Raw genomic sequence first — 18894 nt, 5'->3', positions numbered from 1 at the left:
CGTTCTTTCGGGACAGCCTAGCTCATCTCCTGCTCTCCTTGGTGAGCGCCCCCCCCCCCCCCCCCCCCCGGGCAGGGCGGGGGAGGGGGAGGGGAGGGGAGCGGTGGAGACAGCAGTGTGAAAGAGCCCAGTGGACGTGGCAGCCTTGGTGTTATCTCTCAGCCGAGGTCATCCAGGATGTGTCTTCTCAAATTCAGGAAACAGGGGAAAGAAAGTTTTAACATTGTGTAAACATTAGCACCCCCAAAACCCTCCTGCTCATGGAGAGGGAGATAAAGTCGGCAAAAAGACCGAGAGGCGTGTTTATTTGTTCTGCTGGGGCGGTGGATCCAGGCATGCTGGAAATCTTCGGCGGTGCCCAGTCCGGTTCAGCAAATGTGAAGGCATCACTCAGCATTGAGCTCCGAAGGCCTCACAAAAGAGCCATCTTAAGCTGACAATCAGTAAATGAAGGAAGACCTGGGATCGACCTCTCTTTGATGGGACTAAGGCTCTCTCAGTGGGCTCTGCGCCTTTCTTCTTTAAAAAAAAAAAAAAAGAAGAAGAAGGAAAGAAAGAAAGAAAGAAAAAAAAAGTGTTCCTGGACTTTTGAAGAGGGGAGCCCTGGTTGGGTTTTGACAGCCTGTGGCAACGTTGATGTGAGGAAATGGCTTTCCTAGCCGATAACATCTTAAACCAAGTTTCTTCACAAGTTGAACCTTTAGCCCTCATTATCAGTCCGAGCATATCTTTGTAATTTGTGTGTGCAGAGGGGAAATACAACCCTAACGGGAGGCAGCTATGTATATAAAAAAGTGTTAGGTAGGACAGTGTCCCCGTAATGACAGCCTTGCTTTTTTGGGGGGGGAGGGGGTGGTGGTGAGGACCGGGAGATGGGAAGGTGGGAAGGGGGTGCAGTTCCGACACCCTGGTGTGTATAAGGCTTTTGATATTGGAAGAAGAGCAGCAGACTTTTTTTTTTTTTTTTAAATGAACTAAGCATAGGGATTACCAGCACGTTTGTGGAATGCCTCCAGTTCCTCTGCATTTCCTTGGACAGAGTTCTCTGACTTGTAAGAAGGAGAGATTAAATCTGAGTTTCAGAGTTAAAGGCCTCTCTGAAGCTGTGACCCCATATCAGAAAGACACCAAAAGAACTTAAGGACTTCTATGGAATTATTAGTAGGAAGTAAATGCTGTCCTCCTTTTAAATCTCCACCGCGATCCCCATCTGAAACCTCGTGGGCTGTAAACACTGCATTTCGCACGTACATTTCTACGTGCCTTCCTTGTGATGGCTCCAGGGTTAGGACGCACGGAAAGTTGCCGAGCGTAAAAATACATCCAACAAGAATTAGGTGAATTGCTCAGGTTTAACTGGATACATTCCGAATTGGGAGACTTTTCCCAAGAAACATGTGAAACCTAAGCCTAAAAGTCGAGGCTACTTAGTACCTTAGAGTTTTGGCTTTTCTTTTCTCAGTTCTCAATCAGTTGACCTCTCTCGGCCTCTTGGCCTCTCTGGTTGTGGGTTTTTCCCTTTGCCTTCACGCATAAAGCTTTGGACCAGGAGAAGCTGATAACACTGGCGGACTCTCAGAGGTCCTCTGGATGCTGTGGGTTGCCAGAGTCCAAAGCAGTTTTTTCTCTTGACATGGAGAAAGTGAGACTTCTCCCTTTGGCTTCTTAGGAGGGTATGCAGAGATGCCACGTGATCATAGTGTAGCAAAGCTCTGCACTTTCACATACCTCCTGCCAAAGACGCAGGGCCCTTCCACGGAGTCTCCTAGGGATCGCAAATACGCATTTTCTTCTTGATGCTATTGCTTAAAAGGCGTTTTTGCAATTTTTTTCCCTTGGAATTCGCATAAGGTGTAGTTTGTGTCAAACCAGACCACGTTTCACCTACTGCTCTCCAACTCGAACAGCACTGTGTGACTTGATTTGTTCATCTTGTTTCCCAGACATGCCCTGGCATGTCGTTTGGTTTCATCTGTTCAACAGGCATCTATGAGGGGTTTGTTTTCATGACATCGTGCCAGAGTAGGCACATCGGAGGGTATTGAGGAGAGATGGGTGTGGACCCCCCTCGCTCTCACAGAGCCCACACTCTGGAGGAGGGAACCTCTAATGAACAGATAAATGTGATGGAGCATGACAGAGTTTGTGCGGTGTCCGGGTGCAGCACAGAATCAGGGGTGATCAGCCCTCTGTAATTTGGTGGAAGGATTCAGTTCATGGAAAACTGCAGAGAGGAGGTGCTACCTGACATGTTTCTCCAAGAGGCGTTTCTCGAAGAATCAGTAGTTACCGGTCAGTTGTGCAACAAGCAGATGTGCAGTGTGGAACAACCACATATTTTCAGGGAGCGGAAATTGGTTTTAACTGGAACCGGAGATGGCTGGAGATAAAATTTGAGAAGTGGCCAGGATCTCTGTTACGAAGGGGTGCTGTTTTGGTTTTGTTGTTTTGGTCGGGTTAAGCATTCGGGCTTCTAAGAAACGCAAGCTTTTTGATCTCTCAAATGCCGATAAGCGGAGCGTATGTGAACAGAGCCGCTCTGGTTGAGGTGAGGGTTTGGAGACTGAAACTCCTTGTTTCCTTTGACCCTGAGATAGCCCACTCTGAGGAGGAAGATTCATGAGGGGGTGATTGACGCAGAGGCCATCGTCCGGTCCAGACGAGAGACGGGCCTGAACTCAGCCTGCAGCAGTGGCGAAGAGATAAGTGTGAGTCACACTGAACAGAGAGGAATGCCAGGACTTAAGGTTTATGGAAGCGGAAGGGAGGCGAATTGGATGAGGGCCGTCTGGGTTGGACGACTGAATTGATGGTGGTGTCATTCACCATTCTGAGGAAGTACAGGAGAAAGCAAAAGTAGTTCAAATGTGGACGAGTTGAGGTTGAGACGCCATGGTGGAGGTGTCTCTTTAAGGAGAGATAGGCCGTCACGGGCTCAGTGGGGCTGGAGCTGGGCAGAGAGGTCTGCTCCAAGTCATCATGTATAGCCGAACCTTACAGCCACTGGAGGGGTGATCGCCCACAGAGGAGCAAACAGAAGACGGGAGATGAGACCCCAGGGTCTTGCCCTGGGCCAACAACAGTTGAGGGTCTTGAGGGTCCCACGGTGAGGAAGCCACATGGGAGACGAAAAACAATCAGGACACATAATGGGGGGTAGCCTAAGAGGGAAAGATGTCAAGTAGAACCAAGAGTGATTCTAAAAATAAAACCCACCACCGGAGGGTGAAGATTCTCTACCACCAGGGAGATTCAAAAGAGTATGCCTCTGGCTCCTGGTAGAGGCTTCTGGTTGCGAGTGCTTAGTGTTCCCTGATTTCCTCTTGAAATTTGTCATGTAAAGTCATAAACACTTTCAGGAATGTTCTTGTTAAAATCACGCAACCTGGCACGAGGCTGATTCGTGAGCTCTAAACAAAACCCCTCTTCGTGGTGTATGTCCTGGGCACCTCCTCTGCACAAGAACCCGTGGAGAGGCCGTGAGGTCACCTCCAGTCTGCAGCCGGGGGAAGGGCCCACAGCAAGGAGGTGACAGCCAGGATTTGAGCAGCTGGACAGCCTTAAGAATATTCTTCGTCTTTTCCTGATAAGCCAGCATGTCCTTCAATTTCTGTTGAAAACGAGTTACTGATGAGATGAAATTTGACCCCCAGAACATGATTTCTAAACCTGTGGTTTGTTTTGAGGAGAGGGGTGGGAGAATGTGTTTTTGGTAATAGGAGACTATTTAAAAATCAGTTCTTGTTTGAAGACAGCCCCATGTTACTATGAATGGGAAAGTGGGCTATTAACGTTTCCTGCATAAAGTCAACCCTTGAGGAGCCAGCACTAAGTGTAAGGAAGAAAAGATCACTGTTCATTCTTGTCAAAGGAATGTTCTTTGACACTCTGAAATTAACTCTTATGCAATGAATTCTTTTTACTCCAGATTTCATGAAATGCTATATTTTAGGGTCCACATGCTTTATCTGAATTCTCCCATCCTTCTCCAATATCGTGAAAAGATTTTTTGGGGGGTAACACAATTTGTTACATAATCTATATCTATTTCTCTGTATGTTTACTGTTTACTCACATGTATTTATGTGATACTTGTTATCTACGTCCTTTCTTGTCAGCAAATTATGAAAATGAAATGAATTTTAACAATTCAATTTTATAAGATTTTCATATGATAAAATCGACTTTGGGGGCTATGCAGTTCTGTGAGTTTTAATGTATTTATGAACTCCTGTAACCACCACCGGTCAGGATACAGAATAGCTCTGTCATCCCTAAAACTGCCTTAGGCCGCCCCTTTGTAATAAACTCCCGCCCCCCCCCAATCCTTGGCAACCACTAATTTGTTCTCCGTCGCTGTAATGTGCCTTTTCCAGAAAGTTAAGTAAATGGAATCACAAAGTGTTTAATCTTTGGAGACTGGCCTCTTTCACTCAGTAAAATGACTTCGAGATTCAGACAAGTGGCTGCATCTATCAGTTGGTTTCCTTTTTTACTGCTGAGCAGTATTCCATCGTTTGGATATACCACAGTGTGTTTATCCATTTGCCCTTTGTAGGGCATTTACATGGTTTCCAGTTTGGGGCAGTTATGAATAATGCTGCTCTGAACATTTTTGTACCTACCTGTTTTTGTGTGCACATAAGCTCCTATTTCTTTAGCTAAATCCCCAGAAATGGAATTGGTGGGTCATATGTTAAGTGTGCATGCGTACCTTTGTAAGAAACCGCCAAACCGTTCACCAGAATGGCAGTATTTTGCATTCCCACTAGCAGTGTATAAACTTTTAGAAACTTGAGTGCTGTTTTAAGTGCTCTGGGATTGAGGTTGGCAAATCGTGTTTCATGGGTCCTTGGGGTTGTGAAGAGGGTTGCGAGTGCTTAGTGTTCCCTGATTTCCTCTTGAAAGGGAAGAGATGCCCATGACCAAGGGAGAGCTTCTAGGTCTTCCTTAGCAGCTTTAAAGAGAACTGATCCAGTTTTGTTTTGTCTATGTGTTGAGCTCCATGTAAAAATACTTTTGGGGAGAAAAGAGGTCTGTCTGTAGCATGTTGGAAAACGGTTGTAGTAGGGTGGTGTGTCCAGAGCTTGGGATGTGGACAATGGGTGTTCCCCAGGGGGCGCTAGGGGGCGCTCCGGGACTCTGCACGTGGTGGGCACTGCACTGGGAGAAAGTGGACTCCCTCTTCCGCTCCTTTTCAATCCACGTCTTTGGGTCAGGAGGTCTTCACCTCCTTAATATTCACAAACACTTGTTCACGGCGTCCTTTACCGCAGAGCAGGCTTCCTCTCAGAGCCTTCGGCAGGCGACCTCTATCTAGAATGAAATCAACATGTGGCTTGTTTTTAATATGTTGTTTTTATGGTTATCTTTTCACTGATGCCAAGTACCGCAGGTTTTCCATTTTTCTTTTGAAGTGAATTTACTTTATAGTTTAAAATATGGGTCACTGGAAGTAAAAATATCAAATATTGTGTACCTTACACTCAAACATGGCATGAATTATGGGACTGCACCAGGATGGCTGAAGTTTGGGGAGACTCCACCCGGGAGGGGGGCTATTTAATTAAATAAACCTCGGAGTGAATCGTTTTGTCAAGTTAACAGAGATCCTTGGTAAAGCACATAACTTCCCTTCATTTATTTGATGAGTTTATACATTTATATAATAGTAAAGCCTTAAGAGACAGTCTTCTCTTGCTCTTTGATTTTGCAGTGCTTTTTTTTTTTTTCAAGTTCCTTCTTTATTTCCTGATTTGACAAATCTTGATTAAAAATCATTAGACAAGGACTGGGGTGCAGTAAAGCAAACAGACAGGGCCCCAGACCTTGTGAGACTTTCTTAAGTCCTTTCTCCTTCTGTCTCTTAGAGGCTGATCAGGGAAAACAAGGGCTTCTAGATAAAATTCAAATGACGCAAAAGGCAAAGAAGAGAAAAATGACTTTTTAAAAAAGTTAACTGAATACCGTCACATAGAGAATTAATTTTATTTTATGCATGTCTTTGGAGCCAACTTAGATGTGTCCTTTATCTTCTATTTGAAACATTTTCCTTGTTATTTTGGTAAAATAATATGGATCTGCAGACATAATGATAAACTTGGTGACTTTTTGAGGTTCCTACGAGCTTTAAGCACACGAGGTAGGGCAGCACAGACAAGAAGCAATGTTGTTGTCAGAATACCCACTGAGGCCAGGATGTCTCTGAAATTAGACAGCTTTTACATAGAGGTCACAAGTTAGCAGCTGCCCGAGTTGCATTCAGTTCTTGGCATTCATGTTTAGCCACATGGCATCTATAAAGTAAAAAGAAGGGGACAGTGCCTGGGTGGCTCAGTCAGTTGAGCGTCAACATCTGCTCAGATGATTTCGCGGTTCATGAGTTCGAGCCCCACATCGGGCTCTGCTGACAGCTCAGAGCCTGGAGTCTGCTTCGGATTCTATGTCTCTTCCCCTTTCTCTGCCTCTTCCCCACTTGTGCTGTTTCTCTCTTTCTCTCTCAAAAATAAATAAGCATTAAAAAATTTCTTAATAAAAATAAATAAATAAAAAGAAGAAAAAAAAAGAGTTTCCAGTACTTAAAAACCAGGAGCTTTCACATTAAAAAGAACCAAAACAGATTTCTCATTCTGAAAATTCCTGAGTCTGTCACTGCAGGAGAGCCTCTCTGAATGGCCGAGTTGGCTGTTGCTGAGTGCCTTTTTTGCACAGAGCATATGCTCTCCTGGGGTAATCTTACTTAACTCATTCATGGTACCTTTGTGGCTCTGGTGGGTATTTGAATTTGCAGCTCCTACTTTAGCCACTGGGAGCCTGGGCTTCATGCAGGAGAAGCCCCTAGAGAAAATGAGCACGCCTCCCTGTGCTGGAGGGCTGAAAACATCATTGCCCCCAAAGCTCACAGGGTTTCCAACGGGGTCTATCATCTGGCGTAGTAGATGGAACTCTGGACCCGGGAGGCAGAGATCAGGGTGGCTTTCGTGGCGAGGGCCCATCACCTGATCTTGGATCCTTTAACAACAGAGCTACTGTCTCCTGTCTTATCTGTTTGTATCAGTTAGGCTTTTTGACTGTAAGCAACAGAAAAAGATTGTGGTGAATTTGAGGAAAATGGAACTTGGTTAAAAGGACAGTGGATAACTCAAGGTTTCGAAAGAAGAATGATCTGTACTCAGAATGCTCAGGAAACCAGGAATAGTTTGAGGGCCATGGGCGGTAGGAACTGAGGAAATTGGTCAATCGCCTCCAAAATTTCCCCTCTCTTTGTCCTCCTCCTTAGTGAAGTCCTGGAAAAGCGAATCAGGTTGGTCTGGGCCACATCCTTCATTGAGAGAGAGCGGGACACGTTTGCTGCCAGTCCGTCTGAGATGGCATGCAATAAAAGACTTCTCAAGAGAAGCTTTGTGTTGTCACAGGAAAAGGGAGGCCGAGTATGGAGAGAAGGCAGTCAGACAACAAATATTCACTCTGCCTCTTTCAAGGTTGTCTTGAAGGCATTCAGTCTTCACCGTGAATCGCTATTGACAAATAAGCAAGTGATATTTCAAGTTACACAACAAGACCATGAGCGTGCTAAGTAAATGAAGGCATTGGCATCAGTTAGATAAGGAATATGCATGGAGAGATAGTCTCATCCCTTTTAGCAGTTGCTTTGGTTACAACATCTCCAAAGAAGTGAAGCTAACTTTAAGTGAAAAACATTTATAAATTCTCAAGATTTCTGCTCCGGTTATATGAAGAGAAATACGTGCGATGAAAAGTTCTCTCATTAAAACTCAAAAGGCATTTGCTCACTCAAATTTCAGGTGCCAACAGAATACACTCTATTGTTGTCTTCATTGTTTTTTATAATGTTACATGAATTTGCGTGTTTAAAATACATGTATATAAAACAAGCAAACAGGAGTGAGTTGTAGATAAAATTAAAGCAACACTTTCAAATTGGAGTTTTGATGTAATGCCCCTTCTCAGAGTGATGTGCCAGAGCTTCGGCTATTTCTTTTTTCTTTCTTTTTTTTTTTTAATGTTTCTTTATATTTGAGAGAAAGAGAGAGAGAGCACACAAGCCAGGGAGGGGCAGAGAGAGAGGGAGACACAGAATCCAAAGCAGGCTCCCGGCTCTGAGCTATCAGCACAGAGCCCGACGTGGGGCTCGAACCCACAAACTGTAAGATCATGACCTGAGCCCAAGTCGGGCACTCAACCCACTGAGCCACCCAGGCGCCCCAGGCTTCAACTCTTTCTACCCAACATTTTCAACACTTGGGTAGAGGCTTGAGTGTTTTTGTACTCACCTGTGAGCCGAATTTCTTTTAGAATTTCTTTTAGAACCGTAGAATCAACGATTCTTTTTAAAATTACAAGTCAGCTGTGCCCAAGCATCCCTGTATTTAGTATTTGAAACATATAGTGGATTTTTAAAGCTGGAAAGATTCATCGAGAATGAATTTGTTTTTTGTGCTCTTATTGTTTCTTTCTTTGCAAGATCTTGATTTGCAACATGTAGCAAGGAAAATGAGTGAACCAAAAAAAAAATTTTTTTTTTGCTGGCATGGCTGGAAATAGAAATTAATGATTCAAATACGAGAGGCAGTCCAGAAATCCTCATCTGGGTGGCAAGAGACGGGGAGCGAAAGTCAGAGACTGCTCTTTTTTAAAAGGCAAAACAAACAACTCACAGTGAAGCGTATGTGAAAATCATTTCTAATAATAGCTCATGGGAGGCCGTTCCCAGGAAAAAGACCTTTGGTGCACTGGGGAAATTGAATGAGAACACACAGTATCTCGATGTGTTACTTAGGGCAGTGGGGCTTTTGGAGTTTACCTTATGTGCCTTGTACATTGATTAAACACAAAATATATGCTGGCCATTTTTGACCATCATTTACTGTATTGATTTGTTAGCAGGGGAACTGTAATAAAAAAGCCATTGATTTACTGTCCTTATTTGCTTATGGGCTTTTTTTTATTATTAATTTTTCACGTTTCCTCTTTTTTGGACCATTTCTTCTAGACAAATGCTGTACTCTGCGAAGTGAGGAGAGAGGGGGTCCCCATGGAACAGAGGAATGACATCTTAGCCTCCATCCTTGCCTCGCTCACCACACGTCAGAATCTGAGGAGGGAGTGGCATGCCAGGTCAGTTCCGCTTCCCAGATGGCATCTGTGGTCCCTGAAAGCCAGGAGCTGTGTTTGGCCAAGGCCTTCCTTCTACCACTGGCCTCATCCCTCTCATTTGAGGAGCCATGAATGATAAGCAAGTTGTAGATGCTTTCAGCCAAAGTTAGCTCTCCTGCTCATGGTACCTCTCCATGAGTTATTATGAGCTATGACGTCATCTGTAGGTATATATGATTTATCCCCAAGTGCAACAGTTAGCATAAACGTTTGCATCTTGAGCATAAGTACCTGATGCTGAATGGAAGGACCCTCTTAACCAACGGTCTAAAAGACCAACCTTGCAATTTAGCACTCGGAAATTCGCAGAGCGTTCTCACGTCACTCAGTGAGAGGCAGCTTGCTTGAAAGTGGTCTGTTTATCAACCCCGGTTTTGGAATTGGCCACATAGGAATTATGTTGGCTTCAACCTGCTTCCTTTGCTCATGGACCTACCCGGCATTGGAAAGCTGTTATCAGTAGAGAGTTCCTACAAATTATCCGTCTTTACAGAATTGATGCTTGCGTATGACAGAGTCTATTATCCTGCTCTTATTTGAAAAATAGTTGATGGGCAGAAGGCTGGACCCAGTTCCCCCATATGTTAGGGTTACTTTTTGGGATTTGCAGTTGGTAAAAATTGTTGAATTATCATCTGTCTCTCAGCAATAGAGAGTGGCATCGGGGAGATCATGCTGTATTTTGTCTCTGAGTCTCATTGGGTGCTGAAAAATCCTATGTGCCTGGGAGTCAGGAACACTGATAGACATCATCTTCTCCAAAGGAGTTCATGCAACAGAATTTGTAATCGTTGTAATACTTTACTAGTAATATAGTAAAAATGGGTTCGTCTGAACAACACTGCAGGTAAGCATTTTCCAAGAAGGGAGACCGTGAAGCACGTGAACTGGCCATGCCAGCTGGGTATTGGAGCTGCTCCTCACGGACGTGCATTCTCTCTAAATGCAGACTTGCATTAAAACAATAATTTTAAAATTCACCATGACACTCTCCTCTCGCCCCTATGTTTTGTAGTGTGTTCAGATCAGAGTAAATGACAGCTTCAGCAACAGTCATTAAATGATCTCCAATTTAACTTTACCTGTATTGCAGTTTAAGCATATGTATTCATTGAAGTCTGCATATTTTATTAAATACCGAATACCCACGCAAGGACATGTGATTTCTGAACTGTGTTTCTCTCTCTGTTTAACCTTATATATATATATATATATTCCTCCCCCTCCCCCCTGGTGATTCTTAATAAATGGGAAAGAGAGAAAGAAAGAATTTCCCTGTAACCTCTCCATCCCCCCATCCCTCCAAACACAGCCCAACTTAGAGACCAAATGTTGAGGCTGGATGTCTTCTGTTGAGTGCATTTGGTTTGATAACAATAATTTCCTAGTTCACCAAATCATCAGACAGCATGGCCACGACGGCCTGTTTAAGAGGAGTCTGGTTTCAGCATTTCTGGCCCTTCCTGCTAACAATTTAATCAGGAGCTGGAGCCAGTGTTGAAGTTGATGTAGTCTAGCCTCTGAAACAAAAATTCTCAAGTCCTTTGTGGGAGGGGAGGAGAAAAGAGTGAGCTTGGCGGCTGACACTGTGCAGACCTCCTTCAAGCTAAACACCTGAAAGAAAATTTCAAGAGGGTCATGTCTTGAGAGCTCAGGAGGAAAAGTGTCTTCAGAGTATTAAATAACCATAATCCTTCCCCCCCACCCCTTCTCCACCCCCATTTGATGTTTCCCATCCCAGTGACCTGCCTAAAAGACTCATCCATTCGATCTGTATAAACAGACTGTTACCATACGCCTCCCTTTTCCTCATCAAAGCTTTCTCTGGCCGTCTGGAGTCGGGCACTGCCCTGAGTAGCCATCAGGCCAGTGGTGGTGACAGTCATAGAGCATCCATTGCTGGGCTAACCCAGCCGCCCGTGTCGTAGACATCGGCCCATCGCGTACTTTGGAATCACGCGAGGAAAAATCACTTTGACAGAAAAGAATTAGTGCTCGCCAAAGGCCAGGCACTAGGTTACAGTATTTTACTTTCATCAGAGCTATCAGGGGATCAGTTAGATTAGATAATAGAAATTTTTTTCCTCTGGAAGTTAAATACAGATGACTCTAATTACCTTATATTGCACATTAGAGAATGCATGATGAATAGTACAGCTTCCAAGAAATGTAGATCGGCAGCGACCCCGCAGCTGACAGTGACTTTAGTAGAAGTCTGTTGTAATAAAGGTCCCCCACCCTCGCTGCTGCCCCCCCGGCCCCCGCCTTCGGCCGGTTCCTTTGCAGTAATGATATTAGGGAGAATATTTTTAAGCAAAACTTGTAACTAGGTTTTAAAATATTTGTATCTCTCCCCGGCCAGGAGCCGAGCCATTGTTTGGGACTCCCTGAAGTCTCTTAAACCGAAAGCATATGTTCCCTGTGATTTAGCTTTTTGAGGAAAGTGTCAATTCTGCATGACTCGGGGTAACCGAGTTTGTCACAGTGTCACACGACCCTGCGATTCCAGAGGCACATCTGAATGCTGCGGGTTTCCTTCCCGAAGCTCCGTAATCCCATAAACAACCCTCTCCAAATAGGCTTATTAGGGCTGTCTACTCACTTCCCCCGAGCTGAATGATCCAAAGTACATCAGGAGAAGCTGTGTGAATGCAGGGTAAGTGTTAACAGAAGCGGTACAGAATTTCTGAAGATTTGGCTTTGTTTATACAGTCCACTCTGCCTGACGGACAGCTTGTTATAGCTTTTAAAGAACTGGGCAAGCCCTCTGATCTGACCCCTTCTTGACCTCCGCAGCCCAAAGGTCGGTCTGCAGCTAATAAACTCGGAGGCTCTCAGGGCCTACTGTAGGAGAAGGCAGGAAGAGAGCAGCTGCAGGGACTGGGTGTCCCAGGATAGGCTGCTTTCGGGTCACTCTCTGATAATGAAAATGATTACCAAATTATATGGAAGTTTAACCGCAATAGTGAGTGAGGGGAAGGTGGGGCCCTGCGTATTAGGTTTGATAAATGAACTGTGAAGAGACCCATCTGGCTCTCAACATCTTTTCTCCCCCTCTTTCCCTACCAAGGGGAAACATTTTAAAATAACAGCAGTACATATAGACTCAATGACCCATGCAAGGAGCTGGAATGGATTAAGATTTAATGGTGACAGTGGAAGAAATTATCATTTGAAAAGTGCGCTGAAGAAAAGGTACAGTTCCATGGCCGTGCCCAGCTTGTTTTTCTAAATAAAATATAGCAAAGAATCGGTGCCTTTGTTTATGTTCTGCAAATCCCCAGCACGTTTCCTAGATGGGTGAGAATTTGGAGGGCATGTTGACCGTGGAGTAATTATCTGCAAGCCGGCTGAAGGAAAGGAATGGGCTTCCTTCGCCTTGGACGTGTTGGAATGAGAATCAGATATTTTATTTCAGCTCACTTGCTCAGTCGAGAGAATGTGAGTAAACCAAGTGTTAGAGCAAACGTTCTCAAAAAAGTAAATCGTGATCCACTTCAGCCTCTGGCCACTGAACATTTCGTGTTTTCGGATACTGAATACACTTGTTCTCGGACACTGGTTGTTACCACAACTTTGCAGTTTTGTTTTGTTTTCTGTAAAAGGAAGACAAAAGCACATAATATTAATTGAGTCGATAGGTCTGTTTCTTTCTTTAATCCTCTTACAAAGAACCATCATAGCGATACTAATTATTGCCAACAATGGGCGGGTCACAAGCCCTATGTTCGCTTACTGTTCATTGATAAAAGTAGTCTACGTAAAGCTCTCTCCCAGCTCCCTGTGAACATCAAACGTCCTGGTTTCCAACCAGTGACGTTGGGGCTCTCAAAGCTCCGTACCCGCTTCCCCAGCCCATGTCTCTGTGTTCCGAAAAATGAACACATAAGCATTGTCAGATGTTGCGTGTACCTGTCATACACGGAATACTGCCTGCGCTGCTGCGCGCAAGGGAATGTGTCCGGCAGCCAGTTTATGAATGTGCCTGGGGATGAGCTTCTAGCAAGTTCCCAGAAAGGGGCTGTGGAGGGCAGCGAAAAGGATGGTGGTGGCCCCATTGTTACCGCAGCAGAGGCCCAAGTTGCGCCGGGTCACTCAGGAGAGTACTTCACTGTAGGTGTCTTCGACGACCAGAATGGCGGTACAGTTGAAAAAGTCCTGTCATGTTGAGCTACACGGTCTATATATACAAGTCTCACCCGGACAGTAATTATATTTCAAATAGAAACAAAAAAGCTTCTACACGTTAGCCCAATCAGCATCCTGTTCCATCCTAGATTTTGACCTGACGTGTGTCTGTCCGTGGGGATTCACAGTGAGCCAAGAGCTAGGTGAAGGCCACCACAGGGAGATGAGGAACACTTGTACAACGAGCTGCGCTTCCTAACTTTGAGACAGTGCCTTTACATTTTGCTAAGTAAGATGCATGGACAAAAAAAATAAGACGGAAGCTGGGCCATTAGGGTTATTATCTTTTTTCATTGAGATATAATTCACAAAATACAAAATTTCATATGACATAAAATTAATCATTTTAAAGTGTGCAGTTAGGTGTTGTTCTTCTTGTTGCTGTTTAGTATATTCACAAGATTGTGCAGCCATCCCCACAATCCAATTCCAGAGCATTCCCATAGCCCCTGGGTCTGGTGACAGCCTTTCTCAACCCCCGCCCCCCTTGTCCCCGCAGTCCCTGGCAACCCTCTATCTCTGTGGATTCGCCTGTACTGACATTTTGTGTAAATGGAATCATGCAGTATGTGGCCTTTCATATCTGGCTCCTTTCACTTAGCATCATGCTTTCAAAGTTGATCCATGTAGTAGCATATCTGTACCCCATTCCTTTTTATTGCCAAGTAATATTCCACCGTATGGAGAGATCACATTTTGTTTATCCATTCATCGGGCGATGGACACTTGGGTTGTTCCCACCCTGCTCGGCGGCTCTGAATCACGCTGCTGTGTACGTTGGTGTGCAGGTGCTTGAGTGGCACCTTTTCTGTTCCATTGAGCGTAAACCCAGGAATGGCTCCACCAAGTCATATGGCAACTCTTTGTTTGACTTTTTGAGGAATTGCCAGACTGACTTGCCCGTCTGCTGCAGCATGCTGCATTCCCAGCTGCAGTACACAGGGTGTGCGGTTTTCCCACAACCTCACCAGCACTTCTTTTCCTTTTTTTTTTTTTTTTTGGATTATAGATATCCTGGTGCTATTGTTGTGGTCTTGATTTGCATTTCCCTGATGGTGCGGAACATCTTTTCATGTCCTTAAGACCATTAGGTTTTTATTAGGAGATTTAAAAACATGGCTGACTTAAGCACTTTCCAGTGGGAGAGAACTCACGAGCCCGTGAGGCATGTTTGGCTTATTGAAGGAACATAGCTCCACGTGAAGTTGGCATGAGAATACATTTGTGCCCATTTCTCTGTTCCTGTAGGTCGGCCTTTGTTTATCTGCATGCGCCCCTGCTTACGTGTTTCGGGAGATCCCTTACTTAGTCCTTGAATGGTTCTCTTACATTTCTTTCCTTACAGCCTCATGGAGCATTGCACCCCGGGTAGGAATGTAACCTGATGAACTAGAAGTTCCGTCTTTTTGCAGCTCCTCCACTTCTAGGCTCAAACAGGACTTTCGTAATCCCACAGTTGACAACTTCATTTGGGTCCAAGAAGCCTTAAAATGGTGCTGAGAACAGTTTAAAAAATGTTTACGGCAGTTTCTTAGAAAAGCTTTTAGAACTACTTCCTTCCAGTGAAAATGAACTCTCCAGACCAAGATGGCTATCTTTGCATGTCTTCCCCATACTGGGCTCTGCCAGCTCAAGGTACTGCCAAGGTAGCCCTTTTTCTGGACAAGAGAACCATCTTATTATTGACTACCTTCCATTCGCCATAGCCCTCACCATCACCACCTGACCTCCGGGACAGGTCCACTCTGGACGTCTTCGTCAGGGCCCCAAAATCTGGTCGTTATAACCCTTTCCAAGCCAGTCAGCTTCAGAACGCTGATCTGGGTGCAACAAGTAAACCAGTTTGTGTAAATGACTTCTGTGGACCAACTCTGGTCCCAAGACCAACACCGGAAGGTTTTCTCCCTGGATATGCGGTCTCTGCTTGTGCGTCCAGGCAGGCTTGAATGATATTGCAAAACCGACACGTTGGTCCAGTCCAGTTTAGCAACAAACTGTTGTTTACTGGGTGATTGTTATGTGCAAATAACTATGCTAAAGGCTGTGGGAATACTAAGAGGAGTCGGGTCCGGTTTCAGTTTTGAAACCCTGGGTAGCGTCCTGCGGGGGAGGGCAGGTTAGCAGAAACACCACGGCCAGCATGCAGATTTTCATTGTCCTATGGCAGGATCCTGAAAGGTGACTTAGCAATAGACACTGCTGCAAGGGAACTTGCAGTGTGCTGGAGGCTTCCGAAAAGGAGTCACCTGACACGTATTATATAATTGCTTGATTCTGTGCTTACATTTTGTCTCTCCTACTGGAATGTAAACTTCATGAGGGCAGAGGGTTTGCCTGTTCACCAGCTCTAAAACCTGCCGCCAGATCCCTGTAGCATTAAGCTGTCTCCTCTGTGAGAACCGTGTCCTGTGCGAGCAGGGACCCTGTTGCCTGGCATTTAAGTTTATTCAGTGGCTGGCTGAGTCGAATAGTTTTCCTCTTAACCCACCCCTGTATCCATAAGTACCTTGTTTTCCTCCTTCATTTTGAAGAGGAATGACCACTGGGGATGCCGGCCGGTTGGGGATTTTTTGCGGTGGGGTGGGGGGCTATGTATTCCTCTGATCTTGCCAGAGGTGGAACCTGTAAGATTGGCCGTAGAGAGAGCTCTCAGCTAATGCGGTTCTTTGGTGTTGAAGTCCCAAGACTGTCGCCTGTCCCCTGCTTTCTGCACGAGGGAGGAAGAAGACTGTGTGCACAAGCTGATTCGGGTGCTGGAGGAAGAATCCAGAAGTGAACGCCATAGAAATGAGCTGGGACCAGGACAAAATGACGTGGTCTCATTCCTGGTCTCATGCCCGGAAGTGAACTAGGATGGGGGCAAGAGGAAAGGCCTCCCCAGCGCCATTGCTCTGGATGGGAAGATGGCTTCCAGGCTGGAAGGAGCAAAGCTAGGCTAAATAGGGCTTCACATTCGTATCTTAGCTGTTCCAGGCAGTTGATTTGCAGGCTTCCTAATATGTGGCTGCAGTGATACCAGCACAGTGATGAGCATCAGCCTTGGTGACTTGACACTTGGGCCAGAATTTGTGTGGTGCCCTTGAGAATTGCGGTCCTGAGGAGTGGAGCCACTAGCCCTGCGGACGGGCAATGGGATGACGAGGCTAATGTAATTACCTTCTGAGATGACATGTGACGGAGTCATCTGAATGTGTCAGCCGCCATCGCTCGCGTTACAGCGAGGGGCTACTACTTCTGGCTGAGTTAGTCAGGACCTAGAAGTTGTGCCATCTTGCAGTTCCGTAGCAGTCCCCGGCATCTGGCTGAATTGGCCGGGGTGGGGGTTGGGGTGGAATAAATGAAGGAAACAGGGAGGCTGGAGCCTGTAGCTGACATGTCTGCCTTACCTTCCTAATGCATCTGTCCCTCCTCCTTTAATAATTGCAATCTCTGCTTTCTGCCCTTAGCAGAAGAATGTCCTTTGTGTATCTGAACCAGATTACTCCATAAAACCCAGTAACTCCATAAAACCTCCTCATAAATGCGTAGGAATTGAAGCATTGTATAAATTTAGAGCAAGGATTAAATGAGTCTAGAGATAGGGTTACCTTTTTTCCCAGATACAGCAACTTATCTTAAGGAGGCCAGTGTCGTTAATGTTATTACCATTGTTACTGTCATCATGGAACAGTTTTATGGGAGACAAAAGCCAATTGACTTCTGTGCATCTTATTTGTAAAATCAACACACAGACTTCGGTATGAGCATTCCCCCTGACAGACCCAGACCGTGACTGGTTGCTGACTGTTTCTTCCAGGCCATGCTTCTCAAATTTTTTAAGCAAGCATCAATTAATGCATTCATTTTTTCCAACACATGCTTATCAAGTAGGGCTTGCTCTTTGTCAGGCACTGTTCCAGACCCTGGAAAGGTAGCAGGGAACAGCACTGTTGAGAGTGATTGTCTCCTGGAGCCTGTGTCCTTAGCAGGCAGACAAGAACCGTTTTCCTAAGCGGAGCTCCGGACATGTCTTAGGAGAAAGGTGCGTAACTGCCACGGCCCGCGCTTTCAACCACACTCGGTAGAACCAAAATATGATCCTGCAGCTGAGAGAAAGATAGAGAACCTTCTTTTCTGGATCTTCGTCATAAAACCATCACTTGTTATAAAACCTGCCATTCCAGTTCCTGGGAGTCACACTTGTGAGCTGGTCACGGGACACCGGTTTCTAAGGAAAACCATGGCATTCATTTCTCCTTAGACAATCTGCACTCTGGTTCCCAGGGACTTTTCAAAAAGATGTGTCACCTTAAAGGTCTTCGCTTTGGGAAGGCTCAAATGCGGGCCACGTTACACTCACAAATGTCTCTTAAGAGAGAAGCCAGCCCTGCCTGGTAGGTGTTGGGGGAGTGCGTGTGTTCATGTACTCCAGCACATTCTAAACGACAATTACAGTTAGTGTGAGCAAGCTGTCAGTCATGTGTTGATTCAGCAAATATTTATTGAGTGCCTGGCTGTGACCAGACACTATCGTGGGCCTTCGGGTTGAGGAGGTGAGTCACACTTGACTGGGGGAAATACATTATGCAGTGCAGTATCATGAATGCTGTGAAGGAGTTTAAGTCAGGATTCTGCGCAAAGGACGTGGAAAGAAAGGGGCAGGGTCTCCTGAGGTGTTTTCGTGTGACTGTCACTGCGTGCCCAGCCCTTGTGGGGAATGCCGCTCCATTGTGAAATAGTGTTGGCTGGAGGCGGGTAGGTAGCAATTTGTCTCCAGAAGGAGTGAGAAATAGGCGAGAAATCTATATGTGGTTATGGGTCATGGGATAAAATCTGGGCTACCTCTTTCCAGAGAGATCTAGTTCTCAACAATAAATGGTGGGGGCAGGGGGAGTGATTTCTTTCAGGGCGAATTTCATTACCGTGGCCTGGAGGTTGGGAGCATAGATCCTGAGCAGGTTGTCTGAGTCTTGGATCCGTGTCTGTGACTCTAGGCAATTATAGAGAAGAACCACTCTGAACCTCAATTCCCTCATTTGTCACTTGCACAGGGGATAATAGCAGACCCTACTTCATAGGGCTGATTAACAAATTCCACATCCACACCCCGAGCAGGTAGCTGTAACATATTAGCTGTTCAGTAAAAAGTACCCATTGCCTTTAGATGAAAACAGGAAGGTCTATATGAACCCAGCCACATTCATTCTTTGCGAGCAAGCCCCCATGTGAACCCCTAGCCTCGTGGGAGGGGCCCCCACATTGCCGAATCGGTGCAAAGATGAACACTGGATACAACTTACCCCATGCCAGGCTCTGTGCTAAGCACTGTCACATAGATGTGACAGAGGCCTGAACTCTAGTGTGAATCCTGTCTCCAGCTGGCTTTGAACTCTGGGCCTGTCACAGACACTCTGGGTCTCAGCAGCTTCATCTATAAGAGAAATAGCTTGATCCAGGGGACAAGGCACGGTTCTGTAAGTAAAACACCCCCCCCCCTCCCACCGCCAGTACCTGCCGGTAGGGGAGGTGCTCCCCCTGAGGACTTCAGTT

The 18894-nt window shown here is 45.5% G+C and overlaps 1 protein-coding gene across 4 annotated transcripts in view; it reads left to right on the top strand.

The window, feature by feature from the left end:
* Positions 1-18894, top strand: part of FTO (FTO alpha-ketoglutarate dependent dioxygenase) — a 375692-nt gene that overhangs the window by 205886 nt on the left and 150912 nt on the right. For all 4 annotated transcript variants that reach the window (XM_029926592.1, XM_029926595.1, XM_029926594.1 and 1 more), the window contains exon 8: positions 9014-9138. In XM_029926592.1, the coding sequence (XP_029782452.1) occupies positions 9014-9138 (125 nt within the window). The remainder of the gene's footprint in view (positions 1-9013; positions 9139-18894) is intronic.

This window comes from Suricata suricatta, chromosome 16 (assembly GCF_006229205.1).
Source record: "Suricata suricatta isolate VVHF042 chromosome 16, meerkat_22Aug2017_6uvM2_HiC, whole genome shotgun sequence".
Lineage (NCBI taxonomy): Eukaryota > Metazoa > Chordata > Mammalia > Carnivora > Herpestidae > Suricata > Suricata suricatta.
Note: the sequence above shows the minus strand (reverse complement) of the source record. Positions and strands in the feature narration are given on the sequence as shown.